Source organism: Haemaphysalis longicornis, unplaced genomic scaffold (genome assembly GCF_048455015.1).
Source record: "Haemaphysalis longicornis isolate Haplotype H1 unplaced genomic scaffold, Haemaphysalis longicornis Haplotype H1 scaffold_6, whole genome shotgun sequence".
NCBI lineage: Eukaryota > Metazoa > Arthropoda > Arachnida > Ixodida > Ixodidae > Haemaphysalis > Haemaphysalis longicornis.
Genome location: NW_027526407.1, coordinates 161,129,625 through 161,151,172, shown reverse-complemented (window position 1 = coordinate 161,151,172; position 21,548 = coordinate 161,129,625). Strand labels below are relative to the sequence as shown.

The 21,548-nt window shown below is 42.6% G+C and overlaps 1 protein-coding gene across 2 annotated transcripts in view; it reads right to left on the bottom strand.

The window, feature by feature from the left end:
* LOC144142028 (nose resistant to fluoxetine protein 6-like) overlaps positions 1-20,506 on the bottom strand; it is a 75,735-nt gene extending 55,229 nt beyond the window's left edge. For both annotated transcript variants that reach the window (XR_013316800.1, XM_077673451.1), the window contains exons 1-4: positions 20,129-20,506; positions 17,731-17,936; positions 10,781-10,889; positions 4,235-4,331 (exon numbers count right to left, since the gene is read on the bottom strand). Coding sequence is in view for 1 of the 2 variants with exons in the window: in XM_077673451.1 (XP_077529577.1) it covers positions 4,235-4,331; positions 10,781-10,889; positions 17,731-17,936; positions 20,129-20,351 (635 nt within the window). In the remaining variant the exon portion in view is untranslated. The remainder of the gene's footprint in view (positions 1-4,234; positions 4,332-10,780; positions 10,890-17,730; positions 17,937-20,128) is intronic.
* Positions 20,507-21,548: the final 1,042 nt, after the last annotated feature.

Sequence of the window (21,548 nt, the reverse complement as noted above, 5' to 3'; positions counted from 1 at the left end):
CCATAGGCCACAGGACTTGTATTGGATTGTAGAATAATTTCCCATCTGCACATTTATTTTTTTACAGCAGCATGCTCCTTCTCACTACAGCATTTATGTATCACAGGGTACCGGAGTGTCTGGTGAATGCCGACGAATTCTCCTTTCTGGTGTGGAATGCCTTTGTAAATTTCGTACATAACTGTGTTCAATGGCGGTGCAAAATGCCCAACGTCATCGACTTTTTCAGGCACAAATATTTTATCACGGCAGGGAAACCGGCTAAACCTAGAATGAAAGTCCCCATCCATATCACAGAAAAGGGGGCACACGCATCAATCAATACAGAATAGTTCAGAGTTATAAAATGTTTTACTTAAACTGAATCTGCTCGTATTGCGAATTGTGGGGTGCCATAGTGGGCTAACGAGGCGTAGAATAAGCGACACAGACAAAGCGCTGACTAGCAACCATGGTTTAGTGCGTGCAAGCACCCTAACGGCATAGGTCAAATCCAATTATAATAAAAAGGTGGAAAATAAAAAAAAACCATAGATGTCTTGGAAACACAGCTATAACCCAGATAGTAGAAAAGGTAAGTCTTGTTCTATAGTGAAAAATTGCTATTTTATACACATGCCGGAGTGCTTTGCTTATCCACATGTCGCTCCCTAAGTGATGCCAAAAATTTCATGGATATCAGATGTGTGGTGGTTGCATATTGTGCAATATTACGACACTGATAACATTTGGCATTGTTACATAAAGGTGACAGTCCCTAGCTCCACGGCGGCAAACATTTGCTTTTACTGCGTACGCGCTACCCTGGCGGCGAATAACAATGCACGTTTATATCTGACCAACGTAGTTTCCGTGGGATGACAGGGGGGCTGCGTATACAGGGTTCTTATTTGTCCGACTTTTTTGTGCGAAATTTTGGAGGATGTGTTTTGGAATATAATTTTCAACCCAATTTCGCTGTTTTTGGAGAGTATATCTCAAATTTTCAATTTTCCGCTTTTCGGACTTTATTCCGCTTCCATATAATAGACCAAATTATGTGTGAACCGATATTTTGACACAGAATCACAGAATCATTGGAGAAAACGTTTATGGTGTCAAAGGTTTGAATGGCCGACACATATATATGCACCCAAGTACGAACAGTTGCAGACTTTGTCCAGTTGCAGTTACAAACCTGAACGTTTTGCGTGACACAGTCATTGACTCTGTTTATTACTACCTTGAATTCTCTGAAAAAAATTTGTAGCCCGTGATAGTCCGCTCCTTTCGATTTATATTTCTAACATACAACATGCGCGTCCCACTTTTGTGCTACAAAATTGGTAGAGTGAGATTCCCCAACGCAGGCCGTGAAATCACCGGTTTTTTGTTTTGTGCTGTTTTTTGTGTTAATTCGTAAACCCGGATCCATAAGTATATAACACATTGACGGCCAGTCATAGTCCTTGTGCTTGTGTTTTGTTTTATGTGGTACGTTTTTACTGTCATTGTTTAATCTAGGACAGAGGCTGCTCATTTTCATGCACGGGGAACTAAGACCTGTTTTTTGTTTTTATGAAACCTCCAGCACAAAAAAAACCCACAGCCCTGCTGAATCTCACATTTTAGGATTCTCTGTTATGTACCGATATGTTCCTTTCTTGTTTGTTCCCGTAGCATGGATGCAGTGATACTCAATAAAAACTGAAGCTGAATACGACATACTTATATTCTTGTAATTTCAGCATCAAATGCTGTTTGCTGATTGCGGGGCTCACCAATTAACTGCCAACTTGAAATATATTGTAGCCACCCATATATTAGGCAATGTGGCAATATCCCGAATTCATACGCAGAGGCTTTTTGCAAGCGGGATCCGAAACGCCAAAACACATTCTCGTTGCGCGGCTTGAATGAGATGTCGAAGACATAAGCATTGCTCTCAGGCAAATTCCTCGTCAATACTGGCATTTTAGTTGATCTCGAAACACATAAGAATAGGATAAACTGAACATTTTGTTGGTCTTTGTTAGACAGTTGTTACAGAACTAAAAAATTCGTCCACTCAGAGACACACTTTCGCCCCCTTAGTCTGCTCTGAATCCGCCGTCGCGGTTTGGTTGACGTGGACTGAAAGCAGAATATTTAAAATCGGTGTTTGACCGAAGCGTTTACAAATGCCCTCCCTGAGAAAGAATACGCATCCTTTGTGACTGATTTGGTAGAGCGAAGATATTACTGCAGCATTTTCAGTAGACTTTCTTCGAAAACCTCGCCGCGTTCTAAAAATTAACTTCACACTGCCGGTCTCAACTTGTGCTAACATCTTCACATAAGAATTTTCGTAGCAGCGAATATTACGGCTTTTTCACGTATATTGAAAATGCAAAACGTTTTAGGACATTTAAAAAAGAAAGTATTGCTAAGTAAGGCTTCCCCACAAGGAAACTCTCGTGAACTTAGGAGAGCAATGTTTGAGAGTAACTTTTTCAAGAAGGTTCTCATGTGGCGTTGTAATGTCCCCTGTTCCAACACTATAAATCTGAAGGGGCAGTCGAACTTCTGAGATTTTCACACTTGAAAACCTAGAGTGTGTCCTTATCAAGTTCTCGTATCACAGCCGCTGGTTGGCAAATAGGGATCCTTCACGTAGCCACGTTGCTCTAGACTCTAAGTTTGCTGGGTTGTCTTGAGTAACCGCAACTCATTTTCCTTCACTATTTCATTCTGCACATCAGTGGATGATAGCACAAAGCCACCTTCCTTTTCGTACTCGAGGAGACGAAATTATGGTGTACGCGACAAGGCTGCTGTACACTTCAGTAGGTGTGGGCTCCCCTTTTTGTGGAAGATAAGAAGAATTTCAAAGGCTTTCTGCTTGCAACGACCCACTCTTTCTTCTTTCGCCTTGCGTGCTGCAGTTCTCACGATGCCGAAAAGCTGCGCCCTGTATAGGTTCGGGCTGACAGAGAATGTCGGCCACATAATAAGTATCTTCTTACAAAGAGTATGTAAGGTGGGCTCCCGCGAATCCACAGCGGCCCTGCTGACAATGGGCGGGAATCTTTTTTTCGGCAGCTCACTACAGAAACAGTAACCCATTTAAATATAAACTTACAAGCGAATAAGCCTCTTTTCGTAAGCGTGACATGCAGAATCTCCCAATCATGCAACCGAATCTCGGACAACCAGAATGGGACGGTTCAAGAAGAGCGCTAATTCTCGTAAAGCCATACCGGCGTAACTCTGCTGCGCACTGTAGCCAGTTTCAATGTGATACGAAATAGAATCAGCATAGTATCATTTGATAATATGCTTAGAGGGCCCGTGCCAAATCTATGAAGCTTCAGGCATCAGTCAGTGTTTCGATTTCTCTGAAGCAAAGTGTATGTGATACAGCACGAAAGAAAAATGGCTGCCTTTTCAATGAACAACTGCAGCTGTCTTCTTTGAGGACATTGTAGCGACTTTTTCGGAAAATTATTTCCCGCATTTTGTGGTAACTACCGTCCTTTTCCCTTCCCGTTGCCTTGCAGGTCGGTAATCAGGCCCCTTGCAAGCAACAACACTAGCTTAGTTAGCAATGCGTGTGCGTGTCTCCTACTTTGCGTCGTGTTTGTTCACCCTCCCTCCTAATGTCTTACCATGCACCAATAATCTTTCGTGGGCCAAATTCCCGATATCGCACGTGAAAATGTTCAACTTCCAGGCGGTCAATTATTTTACTTTAACCCTGATTGATTTCACACACATAACAATCATATTCATCCGACCGTGGCCACCTGCGATTTTTTTCTGCCTGCCGTCATCAGTATGCACATAATCCTTTGCGCCTGTATTTCCTAATTTATCCCGAACAAAAAACGTTTCTTAAAAGCCACAGTGCATGTCTTTGGTATCATATGTTGCTTTTGTTTTCCGCTTTATTATAACATGCCAGGTAAGTCCACGATGAATGTCTTTTTTTCGTTAGGAGCGCTATACGCGTCAAGTGGTTTTATCCAAAACAATCAAGGACGCAAAAAACTAATATTAAATCTGGTACAAAAATTGTTACATATAGATATTCATTATTTCAACCGAACTAAGTCAGGACGATAAGGTTTGGAACTGCCCACAGATGCTTCCTGATTAACTATGTCAAAGGGAGAACTTAGGTGTGTTAATTTTTAATATAGCACAGTTACATTGAGTCCGCATACCTTATTCCTATGCAACAAGTCTCAAAATTAGAGAATTTATTAGAGCTTACGCAACCATTATAGCAGCAATATCCTTCCGCAGAGGTTTTATAGTCTTTCGGCATACTGCAGAAGTCACGTTCGCAGAGCATCCTGATTCACGTAAGGCTGGAAAAAATGCAAATTTTCATGAAAATAAACCATCATAATTTGTTGAATGCAAATACTCCAGACAGGTTACTTAAAACTAACTGAACTGAGCTGAAATAGACTGGGTCAATTTTGTCAACTATCCCCACTTGAACCCGTGTGCAAATCTTCGTCTAACCGAAAGACAAGACAGAAAGATTGTACATAAAAACACCCCAATGGCAATATATACCCAATATTAAAAAAACATCGCAGTAAGCGGTCGGAAATCGTAATTGTTTCATACTGGTTCACAGAAGACAAACCGGAAGAAAACACTGCTGATTGGTTGGGCCCACCTTTCTGTCCTTGACTGATCATGTAAACGTACCGCATAATGAAAATAGCCTTCTGGACCAAGTAAAAAAGTGTCACTTTTAGTTTTATTGCATTCGTTTGCCCCGCATCTTATCAGGCGTGACGCAAAAAATGGACGAATCACAAGAACAGAAAAAGGCGGGCGCTAACTTTCAACAAATATAGTTCAAGTAGCTTGGTCATATATTCCCCGAAATGAGAAACAAGACACCCAAAAGAAGCGAATCATCCACCACACATTTTTTTGCGCAAACATGGTAAGCCTCGTAAAGTTAACATTTCATATAGCCCAATTGAGGGTGTGCTGAAAGAGTCTGACCTAATATGCAACTTTTTTGCGCATTGAACATTTTACGTCTTACCTGACTTTTTCCCCTTTGTGAGGGTTTTATGGAAATACATGTAAAATCACACGTGCTTTAATGAAAAATAAAATCCCATCACCACTTTTATTAGGGTAACAACCTTGCTCTCTGAGCTATTTATTTAAAACTCCGGCCAGTCTGCCCTACGCCGTCCTTGCCACATGAGAGCGACGTCTGATGGATGATATTTTCTGCCTAATTGGTGGTTCAGCTTTGCCTGTTATGTCGCTTTACCTTCTCCTAAATCTTTCTTGTCTTGTCACCTAAACTAAACACCAGGACGAGTGAAACACGTTGTCCAAAGTAACAAAACGCTGGGTGGGCCTACAAGGATAATAAAATATTACGCCCACCTCCCCTCTCGGGAACCCTGGTGTGATGCGACGCTGAAGGGGGTTCCATTGTGCGTTTCCGTTGGGTCGATTACTCGAATTGCGTGAGCATCGTCGGGTAATGCGAGAGAGAGAGAGAGAGAGAGAGAGAGAGAGATAGAGAGAGGGAGAGAGAGAGAGAACCTTCGTAGCGCGGACGACCGTCGACTGAGAGACCGGCCGGAGCGTGGCACTCCGCGTAATGTGCAGCGCGCCCGAAGGAGAGGAGACCGCGGAGAGAGAGGGCGCTGCACATGCGCACAGCGCGCTTGCGCCGCGCGCAGCGCCGCCCACCAGCGGAGTGAGAGTGCGCGCCGCACTGCGCGCGCCACAGATGTTGGGGGGGAGGACGCGCTATCACGGCGAGAGGAGGAGTTGCGCAGCGGTGCGGACAACAACAACGGACGCACGTAGGAAGGACAGGGCCACCGGCAAGATATGCTCTCAGCGTCGCATCTAAAAATCTTCACCTACAATCCAACATTGAATGCAATAAAAATAACACCCACAGAGGAGGGTTTCACACGCTCCATTGTTTATCCTCTTCTAAATTTGAATGTGACTGACTGTATGACAAGCAGACCATTTAACGATTTACGTAAAGCTAGTACTCCACGTAGTGCTACAGCCTGTTAATTACATTTCGATTGTTTTAAATCAGTAATATTAAATCTTCGTTGAAGTTTTGCGTCTATGCTTTCATTCTTCAAAATGTTTTATAGACGAAGAGAGTTAATTGCGCCTCAATAGAGGCAAAAATTATCAATTTGCTTGTACGTGAAGGACATAGAAATATGTTACATCTTTTAAATGTGCATACCAGGTTCAGTCCTCTGAGGAGCCGTGCAAATGTTAGTGTAGGCTTCCAAATAAATGTTGTTTACACATTCATAAAGCTGCGATTTATCTAAAGCAGGCAGAAAAACTGCTACGCGTGCAAAAATCATCTTAACTGATCTTATAATCCCACTACTATTTTCTTTCTCGCCAAAAATAAAACCAGAGAACACTAACGCACACGCATCGTTTAAAAGCGTAAAAGATGATACACAAAAGGACGTCATCCATTCGCAGCACCACTAAACAAAAGTGGCAATATTACTTGAAGGGGGTGAAATTATTGAAAATGTGATAAGGTACTCTAGTATTATCGAACTACCCGCAACATTCAAATCGGTGGCTTGGAAAAAAATCATAATATATGTTCTAATGAAGCACCAGCACTGGCAAGCGTTTTGGTAATAACCTCCCAACAGGCCATCCTCACTTTCAATGGTTACGTGTTTTGCACCACATAATATTTTTATGCCTGCAGAAACATTTGCTTTAAATCCAATAATGTTCCTGCCCTCCAAATATAATATCGATTTCACGTAGAGAGTATTGTTGCTATGTGACGGTTTTATTTTTTGGATTTAGTTGTTGAACATATTCTAGCATGTAGGTGTTTTAAAAATCGGACTTTTGGTGCATTTATTTCTCGACGCACATCCGCTCCAGGAATATTGACAAGTGCAGCTGTAAGTGAGGTTGTTACTTTTTATAACGTTCGTCAAGCTTGCCTTGAGCCAATGAAGCCCTAATCGGTCGGAACGCTTTGAAATGCATACAACTTACTTTGCTACCACCGTTGGAATGACAGCGGGCATCCAGATGATTACCAAATCCTGGCGAGATAAGGTTTATATAGCTACAATTCTCTCTTAAATAAACGTCGGTGTATTGACAACCTATCGAAAATTTTTACGAGGTAACGGTCGCCTCTGTTCGCCTGCAATGTTGACACAAACATGAAGGTTTGTGCTGCGATTTCCTTAACTTTGGAACAAAAAGGGTACCTGCCGGCTTGTTCAGAAAATCAACGAAGATACTTTCGCACTTACAAATATATCCAACATTTTTCACGTTTATGACTAACGTAGAACGGCGGCGTCAACTGCTGTACGCAGGGCAAATCGTTCGGAGCCAAATGCGATGGAAGTTAAAGGAAATCTCCGTCGCCTATTTACGACTCGCACACATAGTTTACTAACACCGCATACTAGATATAACTAACATCTCTATGGTTCATGGTTCTTCCAATGCTTTTGGTCGTATGTTGAGCAGATTTCCCAAGGTTCCAAAATCAGGCTCACGACTGTTTGTTCAAGTTTCGTCACGGTTATAGGTTTTTGTAGTTTTGCCTTCGTTACTCTGTACGTGTGTGCCCGTGTTTGTGACCTGCCGTTTACAATTATTCACCGCACTCAGACGGGCTACCTCTTGGTGTAGAGTAGAAAGTTTCAAAGTGACCCGCCACAAGGACAGACACGCTCGTGCACAATCTAAGCAGAACCAGAAGAAAACTACGAAGAGGGCTTCGCAAGTGTGATTTCGGAAAGTTCGGAAACTGAAACTTTTCACACCAGATGAAAAACGACAATAGACCTTTTCTGAAAACCGTTCTTGTATTGGCAGTCATGAACCATCCAAATACGGACTTTTATGAACGCTTGTGTTACAGTTGGTGACCTTCATAAATTAACGACAAAAGAGGATTTCTGACCTCCTGGTACCTTATTTGGCTCCTTCCTATCCGGATCTGTCATCACTATTTTTGTTTTGGTAACGGAAAGGGGCGCCACTGCCCTAAATTGTGCAAGAACGTAGAAATGGGGCGCCATTTCTCCACTGGCGAATTTTGTTTTTAATTTCTTTGTAGCGATAGAAATGCCTGCTTTGTATTAGTTTTAGGCAAAATAAATCCAAAATTGCGACATTCTTGCATTGTTTGCCAGTGAGCAGGGTAGAAATTTGCCCAAAAAATTTTTGAAGGCACTCATTTATAGATGCAAAAGCTATGTATGTAGTTGTCATGGTGAGAATGAACGGTGGCTTTCAAATACGGCCACTTTAACAATCAAAAGAACGTTTTCAGTGTTTTCCTTCTTTATTCTAAAAAGTAAATGCTATTTTTGCGTTTGCAACATTGGCGGCTGCCTTACAGCTGCAAAATAAAAAAGGAAATTCAGTAACAGCAGCACATCATAGGTCAGTGTGTCGTCAATATCAGCGTATATCAAAATGTTTTCATTATTGAGTTACTTTTTACAAAATGTCGGATAATAGAAGTCCAAATTTGATTTTTAAAGAGGACTTCAGTGTGCATGCAACAACCTACTTGCAATCTGAGTAAAATGCTCTCAAGTTGCTTGCTGAAGTGGTTGCTATAATTGTTGTCCGGGGCACGTTGAAAACGCATGTGTTATTATTCAATCGGCTTTGATGCTCGAGGATATTGCACACGTGCCCGCTCAGCGTGTTGCATGTGTAAATTACCTATTTTGTGAAAGCTCTGAAACCTTCAGTACAAAAAGCCACGAGTAAAAAAAACCAACACAGGATGGAAGCGCAAAGAGTATATAATTCATTTACGAGAACTAAACACGTTCAGGCTGCCTATATAAACAAACAAATATTAAATGTTCGTAATTCAAACCGCAACGTACATCTGTGGAGCACATACTTTTTGCGAAGGCAATGCTAACCCTCCTTCATTAGGCGTGACTGATGCTGCACTCACGCAATTTTCTTGTTTTGCACACTATTGCAATTTAAACTGCACTTACCAAATTCCATATATTCTCCACTTTGGATGCTGATGTTAACGTGTCGTTTTTGAAGCTTCAGTAGCGTTTGCAGTGGCATGGACAAGCCCGTGCTGTGAGATCTCATATAACACAGAGCTTCGGCTTCATATTGGGAGCCAGGCGAGAACGTGTGAATTCAATTTGATTTAAACGTTACTGTCACTGATGTTATAACATAGCATCTTCCTCCGTCACCTACAGAAAATGCCTTGAAAATTGTTTTACAAAAGAATGCGATAACCAAAGTTTGGTTACTGATATTTTTATGATTTTTTACCTAATGTTTTCACCCTAAAAATTGCGCCCTTCTGAAATTCTCTTTTGATGCGCCTGCAGAGGCGTATGTGAAAGCAAACACATTTAACACTATTACTTAGAATAACCATTACGTGTACGAGTACTTTTTTGGTTATTTTATTTTTTGGTGCTATTGTCACACAGGTCAGTGCCTACGCAACAAAAGTACGTTTTGACGACTACTGACATAAGGCTTCTGAGCAAGCTCGCTGCAAAACCCCATCAACAAGTTTTTCTGTGGCTCTAAAACCTCCACTATTTCGTCACGATATTTCCGCTATATACAATCAAAACCCATGAAAGACGTTCAAAGTTAACAATAACCTAACATTAAACACTTCAATAGGAAAGTATGCTAATGTAAAATATTCGAGAGAGTTGTTGTGTACATATTTCAAAAGCAAAAGTGTTCGGATATCACAGATTTATTAACATAATCGCAAAGGTCTCACGATAAGAGATATTTCACGAAGCTACTTTATGTATCTTACATATTACCGACGTCTACGATTTCAAATGGGTTTATTATATCGTTGAAACCTAATCAGATACCGCTTGTTAACTTTTACTGGGACATAAAAAAATTACGGTGAAGTCGAAACTTTTTTCACAATGCATTCAACTTCATAGGCGACCTTCCAATTTCCCCTTTTTATCTGGAAACGTTTGTTCGGGCGCTGCGGATATCTCAATATGTTAACAGAGATGGCGCAAGCAATGTCTGCAGCAAACAGCTGATAAGGTCTCTGTTCCAACGCTAAGCTTACCCTACGCGCCTAACGTGGTTATGAACAAAACATTTACGGTGTACGAGCCCGATGGTCTGGTAACGTAATTCTGTCAGATGCTTACATCGTGCACAGAGGTGTGGTGAACGCAGCCGAAAATGAGGAGAAGAGGAGCCCAGAGAAGCTCTTAAACGACAGCAACATTGATCAGCTCAAGAACGCTTGTCTCGGAGCAGAGGTGAATGCTAAACAGGCAACAATCGCGCAGTTTTGTCTTCCTGTATAAAAAAATTGTTCTTTTTTCTGCGACATGTTTTGTCTTTATACGTAAAATCTCCTATTCAGTAGATCTGTTGCGTTCATTACATTTTTTTTTCAGTGACCTGGCCAGATATTTTCGGAATTTCGGTTTACAACACTCCGAATATATGCGAATTCCAAGCTGATTATAAAACCTACAGTTGACGACGGGTCACTGTACATCTGAATTCAAGAGGCGATGCTGACGGCAGGTGAATATAGCCTCTGCAAAAATATATAAAAATTATGCTTTAATAACACCTCATTTTTTGGCAGCAGTGTAATTGAAAAAAAGTAGCTGTGGGGTTTATTTGTCGATCAGAAACTGTTACCCACTGAAGTCGTGTTTGAATCCTCTGGTCTACATGCCAAAAAATCTGCACAATTATGCCACATTTTCAAGTGCTGTTACGTACTTACACAATACGGATATCTTTCCGGCGTCATCTTCGCTGCACGTCGATGGCAGACATACCGCAAACGTTAAGTCCACACCTCCAAAATGGTCACACAGTGGTCTGAGTTGTACCTGAGAAGGTAAAAAAATATTGCATCTCTATGACGACGGGGCGCCGTTCGTCGCAAGCATTGAATACACCGTTTTCATTCTTGTTGTTCCATTGGGTTCGCTACATTATGTTTAGAACTCCTGCAGCCCCATATATATATATATATATATATATATATATATATATATATATATATAGTAAGGAAATGAGGGGCTCGTTGAGGAAATACAGAAATATAGGTCGGCAGTCTACAATGCCAAAGGAGGCATAGGGGTGTGGTTAGGCTCTTTTCTTTTTCACTACGGGTAATTAGGTAAACATTTTTTTTAAATATACAGAAGAAAGAAAGAAAAACACGTGCCCAGAGTTGGGACTGAACCCACGCCTTTTGATTATATGTCAAATGCCGAATTGGTAAGGCATTCGACATGTAATCGAAAGGCGTGGGTTCGGACCCCACTCTGGGCGCGTGTTTTTCTTTCTATCTTCTGTATATTTAAAAAAAAATGTTTACCTAATTACCCGAGTGAAAAAGAAAAGAGCCTAACCACACCCCTATGCCTCCTTTGGCATTGTAGACTGCCGACCTATATTTCTATATATATATATATATATATGTATATATATATATATATATATATATATATATACATAAAATCCAGGGAGTAATAGAACTTTGAAGATGGTAGAGAACACAAGAGAAGAAAAACTTCGAACAAGGTAAAAGCACGATTGTGGCCTACGTTTCAGCAAAGAGAACCTTCTTTCCTCAGGGATATATATAAATAAATATATATATATATATATATATATATATATATATATATTGTGAGCGTTATTTGTTTTCTTGTTTGCATCAGACGACTAATGAAAATGATTGATATTCGCCAGTGAGACCAATCTCTCACCTGTACATACCAATTAAAATCAACATTTGTGCATAGTCATCATTGCCGGCCCTTCTTCCGCGTTGTCACAGAGTTCCCTTCGAGATGAGTAGAGGCGTGCTTTCGAACTACCCTGTCCTTGTGCCAGTGTGCTTTCGCATTACCAGTGGTGTAGTTTGCGTTCAACCGTGCCTTCTACATGACACGGCCGCGACTCTGGAGCTTCGTTCCGGACGCTTCGTGACGCCTGCCGTCCCCCCTCTGCCTCCCTCCCACTCGCCCGATGGATCTAGAAGGAACGCAGAATGCCGCCGCTTCTGCCCCGGCATAGATGGTGACCCGCCGCTAGCGCGAACCTCTCTTCTTCGCTGGCATCTGCGGTGACGACATCGACGAGTGGCTTGAGCAGTACAACCGAGTTAGTCAATTTATTGGGTTGAATGCCCAATTTAGGCTACGGACCGTCGGGTTATACTTAGCAGATGTTGCCATGACGTGGTACAGAAATAACGAAGGCGGCATTTCTTGCTGGACTGACTTCACATAAAGAGCTGCGTCGAATATTCGGCGCGCGGTAGTGGGTGTAGAGGTCATATTGCTGCTGCCCAGGGTGTTTGAAGTGCCTCTTGTGTCAACTATATTCCGTGCCGTATTGCGACACCGGAGTTAACGTGTCCCGTTTCCCGCTAAGAGACGTTTCTTCAGTCATCCGGAAGCTTCACATTCCTGAGTGCGGAATTGCTTTTTTCGCACAGGCCTCCATTCTTCTTAGTCGGATACCTATGAACGAGTCTTACTTAACTGGCAGTACAAGCAGTCGTGCAGATTGCGGGGTGAAATTCGTAGAACCATAAGAAAATGCACGGTACATTTCTGCAGGCAAAGCGGTTTTCTGAGATTACAGTGACGTCTGGGGCCCTTTGTGGTAGTTTCTGCTCTGCTGCTCTCGACACTTAAATTTGTGGTCCAAAATTTCTAGACGCTGCTTACATGCCCGCTCAGGGTTTTTTCGGTGTCACCTATAATTTCCGAAGAGCTGGAAGCCATCGTTGCAGACTTGCATGGGTGGAGAAGTTTGTAAAAAGTTAACACCGTGTCGCATAGAGATAGTGTGAAGAGGATACCCTGTAACGTCGATTTGTAGTTATCTGGATTACTGTGAAATGCTTAAGCTTTCTGACGGGCTCCTAGACCTAGTAGTATGCAGCAATGGAAGTTTCAGCAGCTTCAAAGATGTTGACACCGATCAGGTCATATGGAGACAGGCGAGCCTGGCTAGTTTATTGTGTCTTCCAGCTCGTCCCTTGTATACCCCCGAAGACAACAGTGTCTTCCGTCGTGCAGCACAACACCGCTGCACTGTTTAGCACCTTGTCTCCATATTTAGCGCCCAACCACTCTCCTTCGAGCCAGTCGGTGGCGTCATGTGAACTGCGTCCGTTTGCGGTTTGTCTTTATCGGTTCCACTTGTATTATGAATTGTCACAATATATTTTGGGCGTAAAAAGGGATATATATTTGTACTGAAGCTTTTCTTTCTGCTTCACGTCACTTGAATTGCTGAAGTGTAATAATTATCGGTAATTCAGGTTTTAGTCCTGAAGAAGTTTCATTCTACGGCCTTGGTCTTTCAGGTAATAAATTATATTTTGAGGGCCTCGCAAATTTCTGAAATTGACTTAGCCCTGGCCAATAACATGTTCATTTAGGTTCCAAAAACGTTCAGAGTATCATCAGCATCATGATTATTGAGATTTCTTTTTTTTGCTTCTCGTGGACTGCCTCGACTACTTGAAGTATGCTCACCTCGGCCAGCGAGCGTCCTTTTCCTCACAATGCCACAGGTCTCCGACTACGATAAGTGGTAGAACTAACATCACAGAGAAGGCCTGCATGCAAAATTTAAGTATTTGTTTTGTTTACGAACCCATTAATATTGTCTTCCTTTGGACACTTCAGTTGCCCACGTCTGTATAACAGACTGTGGTGAGGCGTACTAGCTGGCCAACACAGTGGTTGTTTCGGATTGATTCCATGAAATACTTTCGCGGAGTCTTGATGATCACGGCCAGTAGCGGGCACGAGGCACAGAAAGAAAACTACAAAAATATCATGAATATACCATTGCGTTAATTCTATGCAAGGGTGTACGAGGGCAACGAGATCACAACAATGGTAACAATGATTTGGCATGTCAACTGCCGGTGTTTAGTGCGTTTTCATCTATTTCGCAGGCACATGGACGTAGCTTTATCATGGCTTCTTGCCGGGCCCTCTAAAGGTTTGGATTTATGTTTTACACTGAGGGGATTATTGTAGCGGGAGCTGCACTGGCCGAGGTAGAGCAGTTTCTCGTGGCTCCTGGAGAGCCGGGCTGCGCATGCTAGAGGAGCAGTGACGTCCGCACAGAATGTTGCTCGCTGCCCGGCGTCTCTCAGACACCTCAAGCGCCCAGCGTCCTCACCGCCCTCCGTTCAACACGTGGCGGCCCGAGGCACCTCATGATCATGCTAGGCGTGGAAGGGTATGAAACCGAAGTCTCTTGCGCTGCAGCATTAGTGACGCTGAGGCGGAGCCGCTTGATAAATATACATGTTTCACATTAAACTTCCACCGCGTGTGTGTGTCATTGGAGCAGCGTAAGCATGATAATGAAACTAATCCTAGACCAAAAGGAAAGCTAAGACTAACCAGCTGAACCTTAGCTGACGCTACGTATATCCTGGCATAGCCAAGCTAAACCACTGCTATTTTTTTGTTTCTCCAAATTTGCTAAATCGGTGATATGCTGTCATGGCACACAGTCATTGTTTCCCTAAAGGAGTGCCATAGGATTGGGACGGGCGATACCATGGTCCAGCACTATTTCTCCTATCCCAATCATTCCCTTTGCGCTAGGAAGCTGCTGTCTTTGGTTTATTGAAAACTACTACAAATGCTCAATTTAGGAACCTTGTCAATTTTTGTACCAATTTTGAGGCTGAACGGTGCCTTGTATGCTGTCGTCTTGACTGCTTTTATTTGATTTCTTCGGCACAGGAAGGTTTCTTGTCCCTTTGGCTTACCATATCCGGTCATGGTAAGTGCCTGTACGTTTTTTTTCTTCCTTCCCTTAACCCAGCTTAATCTTGTCAAATTATAAAAGTATACTTCCAAGTATGCGATTGGGAATTCCGCTCTGCCACATTTCTGTAAGGCCGTGCGAGGGTGTTAACGCGACAGCCTATACTTTCTCGTTCTGCGATAACGCGCCGCGTTTGTTCTCCGGTAGTGAACCAAGTGCTGTTTATTGGCAGCCCGGTTCCCTCTTTAATCTGGTAACCCTTCTTTTGTATTGCATGACAATCTTGCAATCATTATACAATATAAAAGTTACCACTAATGAAAGAAGAAGCCAACCACTGGAGATAAAATTAGGCGCTCGCCAAAATGCCGGCAAGCAAATCCACGCGTCAAACAGATGTTGAGTTGCATACGGCGCATAAATACTTCGCAGCAACGCTGCCTTCTCCCAAAAAAAAGATTTCATTACCAGGAGGGTCCCGCATGCTAATTAGTCATGCGGCAGTTACACAAGCTACATCATCTCATCACAAGAATTAAATCACAAGGCAATATATTATTATCTCGAAAAGAGAAGAACACGACTTGCCAGGGCATCAGAAGAGTTCTTGGCGTTTCTGTTCTTCTATTTTAATTGCATGCATACCTCGCTATCGGCGACAAATCAGGACCGCTGAGGAATAAATCTAGAAATTCAAACGAAAAGTTTAAAACTATCCCTGCCGCGTCACATTTCAAAAGATTTCTGTGACCAGCGGAATGCCCAACAAGCACAACGAACCTTACTACAGAACCGATATAACGTGTGCCAGTCTGACTTCTCGCGCATGTAATCCTGTGAGACAAAAAACGAAAGCAAAGAAACAAATGCATACAAAGAGACGCGGAAAAAAAGGCGGTTGAAATAACTTTTAGGGAAGGCAAACAACGAAAGACAAGAATGCGGTTAAAAGCACATGCTGCTCCAAACATTCTTACTAATTATCGCGCAGATTTTGCCTTTAAGTGCTGTTAGCAAAACTAAGTACCCAGCGTAATTTTTACGGCAACGTTTTTTTTTTCGTCTGACAACGTAACTGTTTTAAGGAGATCTTTCAACTTTTTTGGGCATCGAAATACATATTGCCGTACCCAGCTTCATTATGTGGCCGCCAAGCACATTGGTCGATAAATAATATAACAACTTGCATAAACAGACGCTATATATATCTTTTTAATTCTGAGTAGGTCGTGTTTGAGGTAGTTCCTGGTCGTATCTCAGGCCTACCTTAGTTTAATGAGCAAAGGGTTATTACGTCAATCTTTTGCGCTCATTTTTAATGGCGGCAGTGTCCATTTCGTCCGGAGGGGGGCTTTATAACCATGGCCTACGTTGCGGGTCCTGTAAACGGCAGGGTCGGCAGAGGATGCGACTACGATGGGGCGAAAAACGAATTTTACTGTGTAGGCGCTGCGTCTGCTGAAATCCTGTCGTAATTGTCAGCAGTACCAGTGCTCTACCTTCACCAGTGAAGTTGTCGCAAAATTATATCGCTGCCATATCCGATTGGTGCTTGAATTGGCAAATGGAACTTAACACTACTAAATGCAAAGTTTTGCATGTTTCACGGTCGACGCTTTCTTCCCCCGCTTACTACCTCAATAACACGCCGCTCGAAAACGTTACATCATATCGGTGCTTAGGTGTAAATATTTGTGATAATCTAACCTGGTCTTTGCATGTTGAGAATTTAATTAACAGGGCTAATCGCATGTTAGGCTACTTACGCCGCAACTTTCGTTCCACACCGGTCTCATTAAAAACACTGTTCTACAAAACATTAGTTAGGTCAAAACTTGAATACGCAGCTTCTATTTAAAACCCCAGCTCTGAAACTCTCATTAAATCTTTAGAACTAGTCCAGAGCAACGCCGCTCGTTTCATTCTTCATAATTACAGCAGAGCAGCTAGTTTTACATCTATGAAAAATTCCATGCAATTACCTCATCTGGCTACTCGTCGCAAATACAGTAGACTTTCCTTGTTCAATAAAATGTATTATCACAACTCTATTTTACGCACAGCTGTCATTTCCCCACCTTCGTATGTTTCGTCCCGCACTGACCACCCTCAAAAAGTAGGCATTATGACATGCCTCACTAACACTTGTTTTCAATCATTATTTCCTTGTACATCGAACGAATGAAACCACCTTCCCCGACCAATTGCTGGCATTCAAGATAACGAACGCTTCCGCACTGCATTATTAACAATGTAACAGATGTTAAGTATACATGTTCAGTTGTTGTTGCTGCTGTACTTTGTTTTATTTCTTTGTTGTATTGCTCCCACTACATGAACGCCCACTCCCCTCTGTTAAGCACTTGGCCTTGAGGGTGAACTAAATAAATAAATAAATAAATAAATAAATAAATAAATAAATGTGGCCTATATAGTCTTGTTTCCGGTTGGCAGGAACGACCACCTTCCACGCACGCTTTATGAGCGCAGCGGATACCGGACAGCCAGCTGTACAGAAACACAAAACATTCAGCAAGCGCATTCGCGTAATGCTGCTATGTGCGCCTCAATACAGATATCATGCTCTGGTGAAGAACAGTGTTTGCAAGTAATCACCAACAAAAATAGGTTGTGCATGTTGCTCGGGCATTGTGATCGAGCTCGACTCATAACACTTTTATCGAAGTAGCTGAATAAAACTGTCTAATTGTTAGGGTTTTTTCCCACACGAGCCATGCGACTTCTTTCTTAAAGAATAGGTTGTTAGGACATAACAATGTCACGATTTGTACCACAATGTTCTCAAGAAAATGTTTGTAAGAGCAGAGGTTGCTCTAGAGCGTCCTGCGGAATTGCCTCTTCGTGTGAGGCTGCGTAAAACTGAGAATTACAAAGCGAGATTTGGCATACCTTTTCGAAAACGTGGTGCTCAGGTGCCAAACGAAGAGTTGCAAGGCAGTAGGTACTGGAGAAATTGGGCTCCGGGGCTGAGTTATTGTTTTTGTTCTGAGTAGGTGTACTCGCTGGTAGGGCATCAATGCATTCGGAATAAAAGCCCAGAAAGGTGTGGCTACCTTTCAGCACGCCGCTTTCGGGCTTGGCAGAGCTGTCGAACACTGCGAGATTCATAGGTTTGGTTTTGAATGATAAGTACTTTTTTAATGCAATCGTGTACTACAACGGCCGTCAACCATACACGGTATGAATAGACTATTATCCACGACGCCACAAGGCATTTTCACCAGCAAAAACAAGGTTATCAACGGCACAAGCCCTAACTGCAGGATATTATATCATAGCACAGAGTTACGGATAACTCAAACTTTTTTGCTTCCGCCCGTCGCGTGGATTGACATCATATTAGTGGTACGATATCTCTTGCTGTAAAATTGCAGTAAAAAACTCGCACAGAGGGCGCCATTGCGGAGAGTTGCTGGCTTCGTATAATGCCGCAATAGCAAATATGCTGATTTTATCTGGCAGCTATGAATGATTTGCTTCATGAATTCTCCGTCAAAACATGTTTCGCAGTATTTACCTGATGATGTTTGTCTCCAGATTCCCTCGCCTAGTTGATGCTTTTAACCTCCTTTGTGCTCCAAAAATAAACCGCACATTTCTGGGTTCTTTTCGTGTATAAATGTGTGCTAAGATAGTTTATTCCAATCTCAGCGAAAGCAGCTGATTTCTTTGAACGGAGCCGTTAAAGTTTGAGCTCTTCCGTGACCAACGTTAACAGAAATCGGCGACGTAGAGAAGCGGAAACGGTAGGCCAAGAAGTGTGAGGGAAAGTGTCAAGAAGAAAACAAACCCGTCAGCCGGTATTGGCAGTGCCCGCCTGAAAAAGCACCATTAGGAAGGTCCCGGAAATTCCAACCGTGACGTTTATGTGCACAACCGGCAAATTGACTACTGACCAACACTAATTACCTAGAGGTAAGGGGTCAGAAGCTGCGGAGAACAAAAGTGTGTGCAGCCTATCGTAAATGAAAAAAAAACGCTTTCTGTGGTCAGAATGGAGCCTGGGTCCTTTGTGTTATAAAACCGGCGTCAGTAAAATTGTCGTATCATTGCATTCGCATGGCCTAGGAATTTATTTTAGAGGTAGATGGGGCGTGGCTTTGGACTTTAGCACCGTAAAAGTAGAATTTGGCTTCGGAAAATATAATTGTGAAATGTGGACATTGGCAGGGTAGAATTTGGACTGTGATTCAAATTAGTTTGCGAAAAAGAGGATTTTTTAACCAGTTTCTCATAAGTAATAGAATGGCGGACCCAAGAGAAGCAGTTAGAGCTGGTAAAGCGAACCAGCTCCGCTATTTGAAGTGTCTGCGCATCTCACATGTGAAGGTTGCCGACTTTTTTTTAATTAGGATTGCTATGACTTTTTTCATCATGACACTATCTCCTTTTATCCTATGACATCTCGCAGCCGTTTGAGACATCGGGCCATCGTATTAACGTGTTTTCTACCAACTATCGTCTCTATATTTGCAGGATTACAATATCGCGACGTTCGCGCTTGTGTAGCCAGGAATATGTTTTGTAAAAGCTCCTCTTGGGGCTTTGGCGTGAATGTGATTTTTGGACCGTGAATTTTTTAGCTAAGACAAGCTAAGACAATAAAGATGCGATGCGAGCCATTGCCATTCCTGAGCACCCATTATCCACCAAGCGTTCAGCCTGTTCTCCTAGCACGTGGTGCGTACCGCTAAGGACCGGCGTGTCTCTTATCGTGGACTCTTCACTACCGCCTCTTTCTCTACGCCTGTCCTCCCTCGTACGAACGTTTAGGAAATTGGAAGCGCACAGAGAGCTTTTACTTTAAAACGTGACTTTCCAAAACCATGTCGTGCCTACACACATCCCCCTAAGTTTATAGCCTACTTCAGCATGCTGCTTATGTGGTGGACATGCCACAAGAACCCATATCGGCCGATTTACCCCATAAATCGTGATACCAAAATGCCTTCACAAAAACGATTGGAGGCCACTTTGCGTATCAGTAGGCTGACCTTCAGAAAGCAGTTATAAAAGCTTCTTTGATTACACGGCTACCTAGGTCGCTAATCAGTTTATACAGTGAGCCATCAACGTGAAATATGCCGCAGCATCGCTCCCAGAATGCATAATTATGCACCATTACTTCAAATAATATTTGGTTACTGTCTTCGCCAAGTGAGCAAAATCACACATCCCTGGGGAAGAATCGAAAAATATTTCAAGGGTATCCGCTTGCTTGGAAATAGTGCTAAACACAGGCTAAAAGAACAACATAGTCTCGAAGTAAGTAAAGCAGGTATCTTACTTTTTAAGGCCCATTCCGTTCCCTCCTCGAGTTGATGCAGATAGAGGTTGAAGTCTGCGAGGCATGGTTGGCTTAAATCCTTGAACGCTGAGGCTGGACGCTCTTTGAGTGCGTGGTAGTAAAGGGGCCTCATGGGCTGTTTTTTTGCAGATGTGGTCGCATCTAAATTAATATAAAGTAAAGCTACAACGATGTACACAAACATATTTGAGATGCCTGGCATGCTTTTCTTGTTAAATTAGGCGTAGTCAAATATATATTCTCGGGGCTGCAAAATACGGCCAAGGTGTTAATGAAAGCAGGCTTCAAAATGATAGTATTGTGTCCAACGCGATCCACTGATTCTAGCACTCGCAAAAATGAAAGAGAACACTCACGTCGATTCTAAAACGCAGGACACTGCAATGAATAAACCGGAAACGTACGAGGTCGGCCATCCAGCGTGCCGAGGACCGTGGCGTGCCTCAAAAATACCGGATACCATTGGCATCGCCTAATGGCTGTAACATTCGTTATCTAGAAAGAAAAACCGTTTGTGATTTTTAAACCTAGCCGTCGAAGTGAGTGCTTCGGACGTATGGCGAATGTGTTTCCTTTGCACTCCGACTTGTGATGGAAAGCTGTTTGTTCTCGATGTGTTTGCAACCTGTATATCAAAATCAGAACTGATGTTCACTTTTAAAAGCAAAGATACTTTGCCAAATACTTTGGTGAATAATTTTCCAAGTGCTATCGTTTTCCTTACGCCCGAATGGAATATTTTGTCTACAACCTTCTTTCGCATCGGCTTTATTCAACCGCATCTTGGAGTTCCTCGCTCGCTGCTTATAGGCCGCATGCTTGCACGGGGCAACAGTTCTTTGACTCCCTCTTTTCTTTAAAAAAACATTTCTCCGAATGTTTCAGAGACTAACAAGGTGAACCAAGGGGTACATCTGCACTAGGCGGCCGCTGCCACCGAAGAGACGATAATAGGAAGGTACACGACGAAATGGTTAACTTGCTACAAGCTTTGCACACTGCGCATACAGTGTGGAAAATTTGTGACGGGGCATTTACCCATTCCTGGCCTCCGCTGTAGCTTCACTGTCTTGATCAAACGATGCGGAACAGCGGGTAAACAAAACATCCTGACAACGTGTGAATACGTGGAGAAGGGCGAGATCACACGTGCCAGTGATATCTTGCGGTGCCTTAAAATTCCTCTCATTCACACAGGAAGAATTCTACTTTCTCAAAGAAGCATATTCATACCCATGCAGCGTGCAAAGGAGCAACGAGCTCAAGAAGTGTTATACGGCAAAACGCAGATCCGTGACTTCACGTAGCGGTGTCCTAACAAAACTGTGTTATATTTCTAATGAAGTGGCAAGTTGCCTATTGTGTCGTGTGTCTCACTATAATCCTGTTCTTTTTTGCG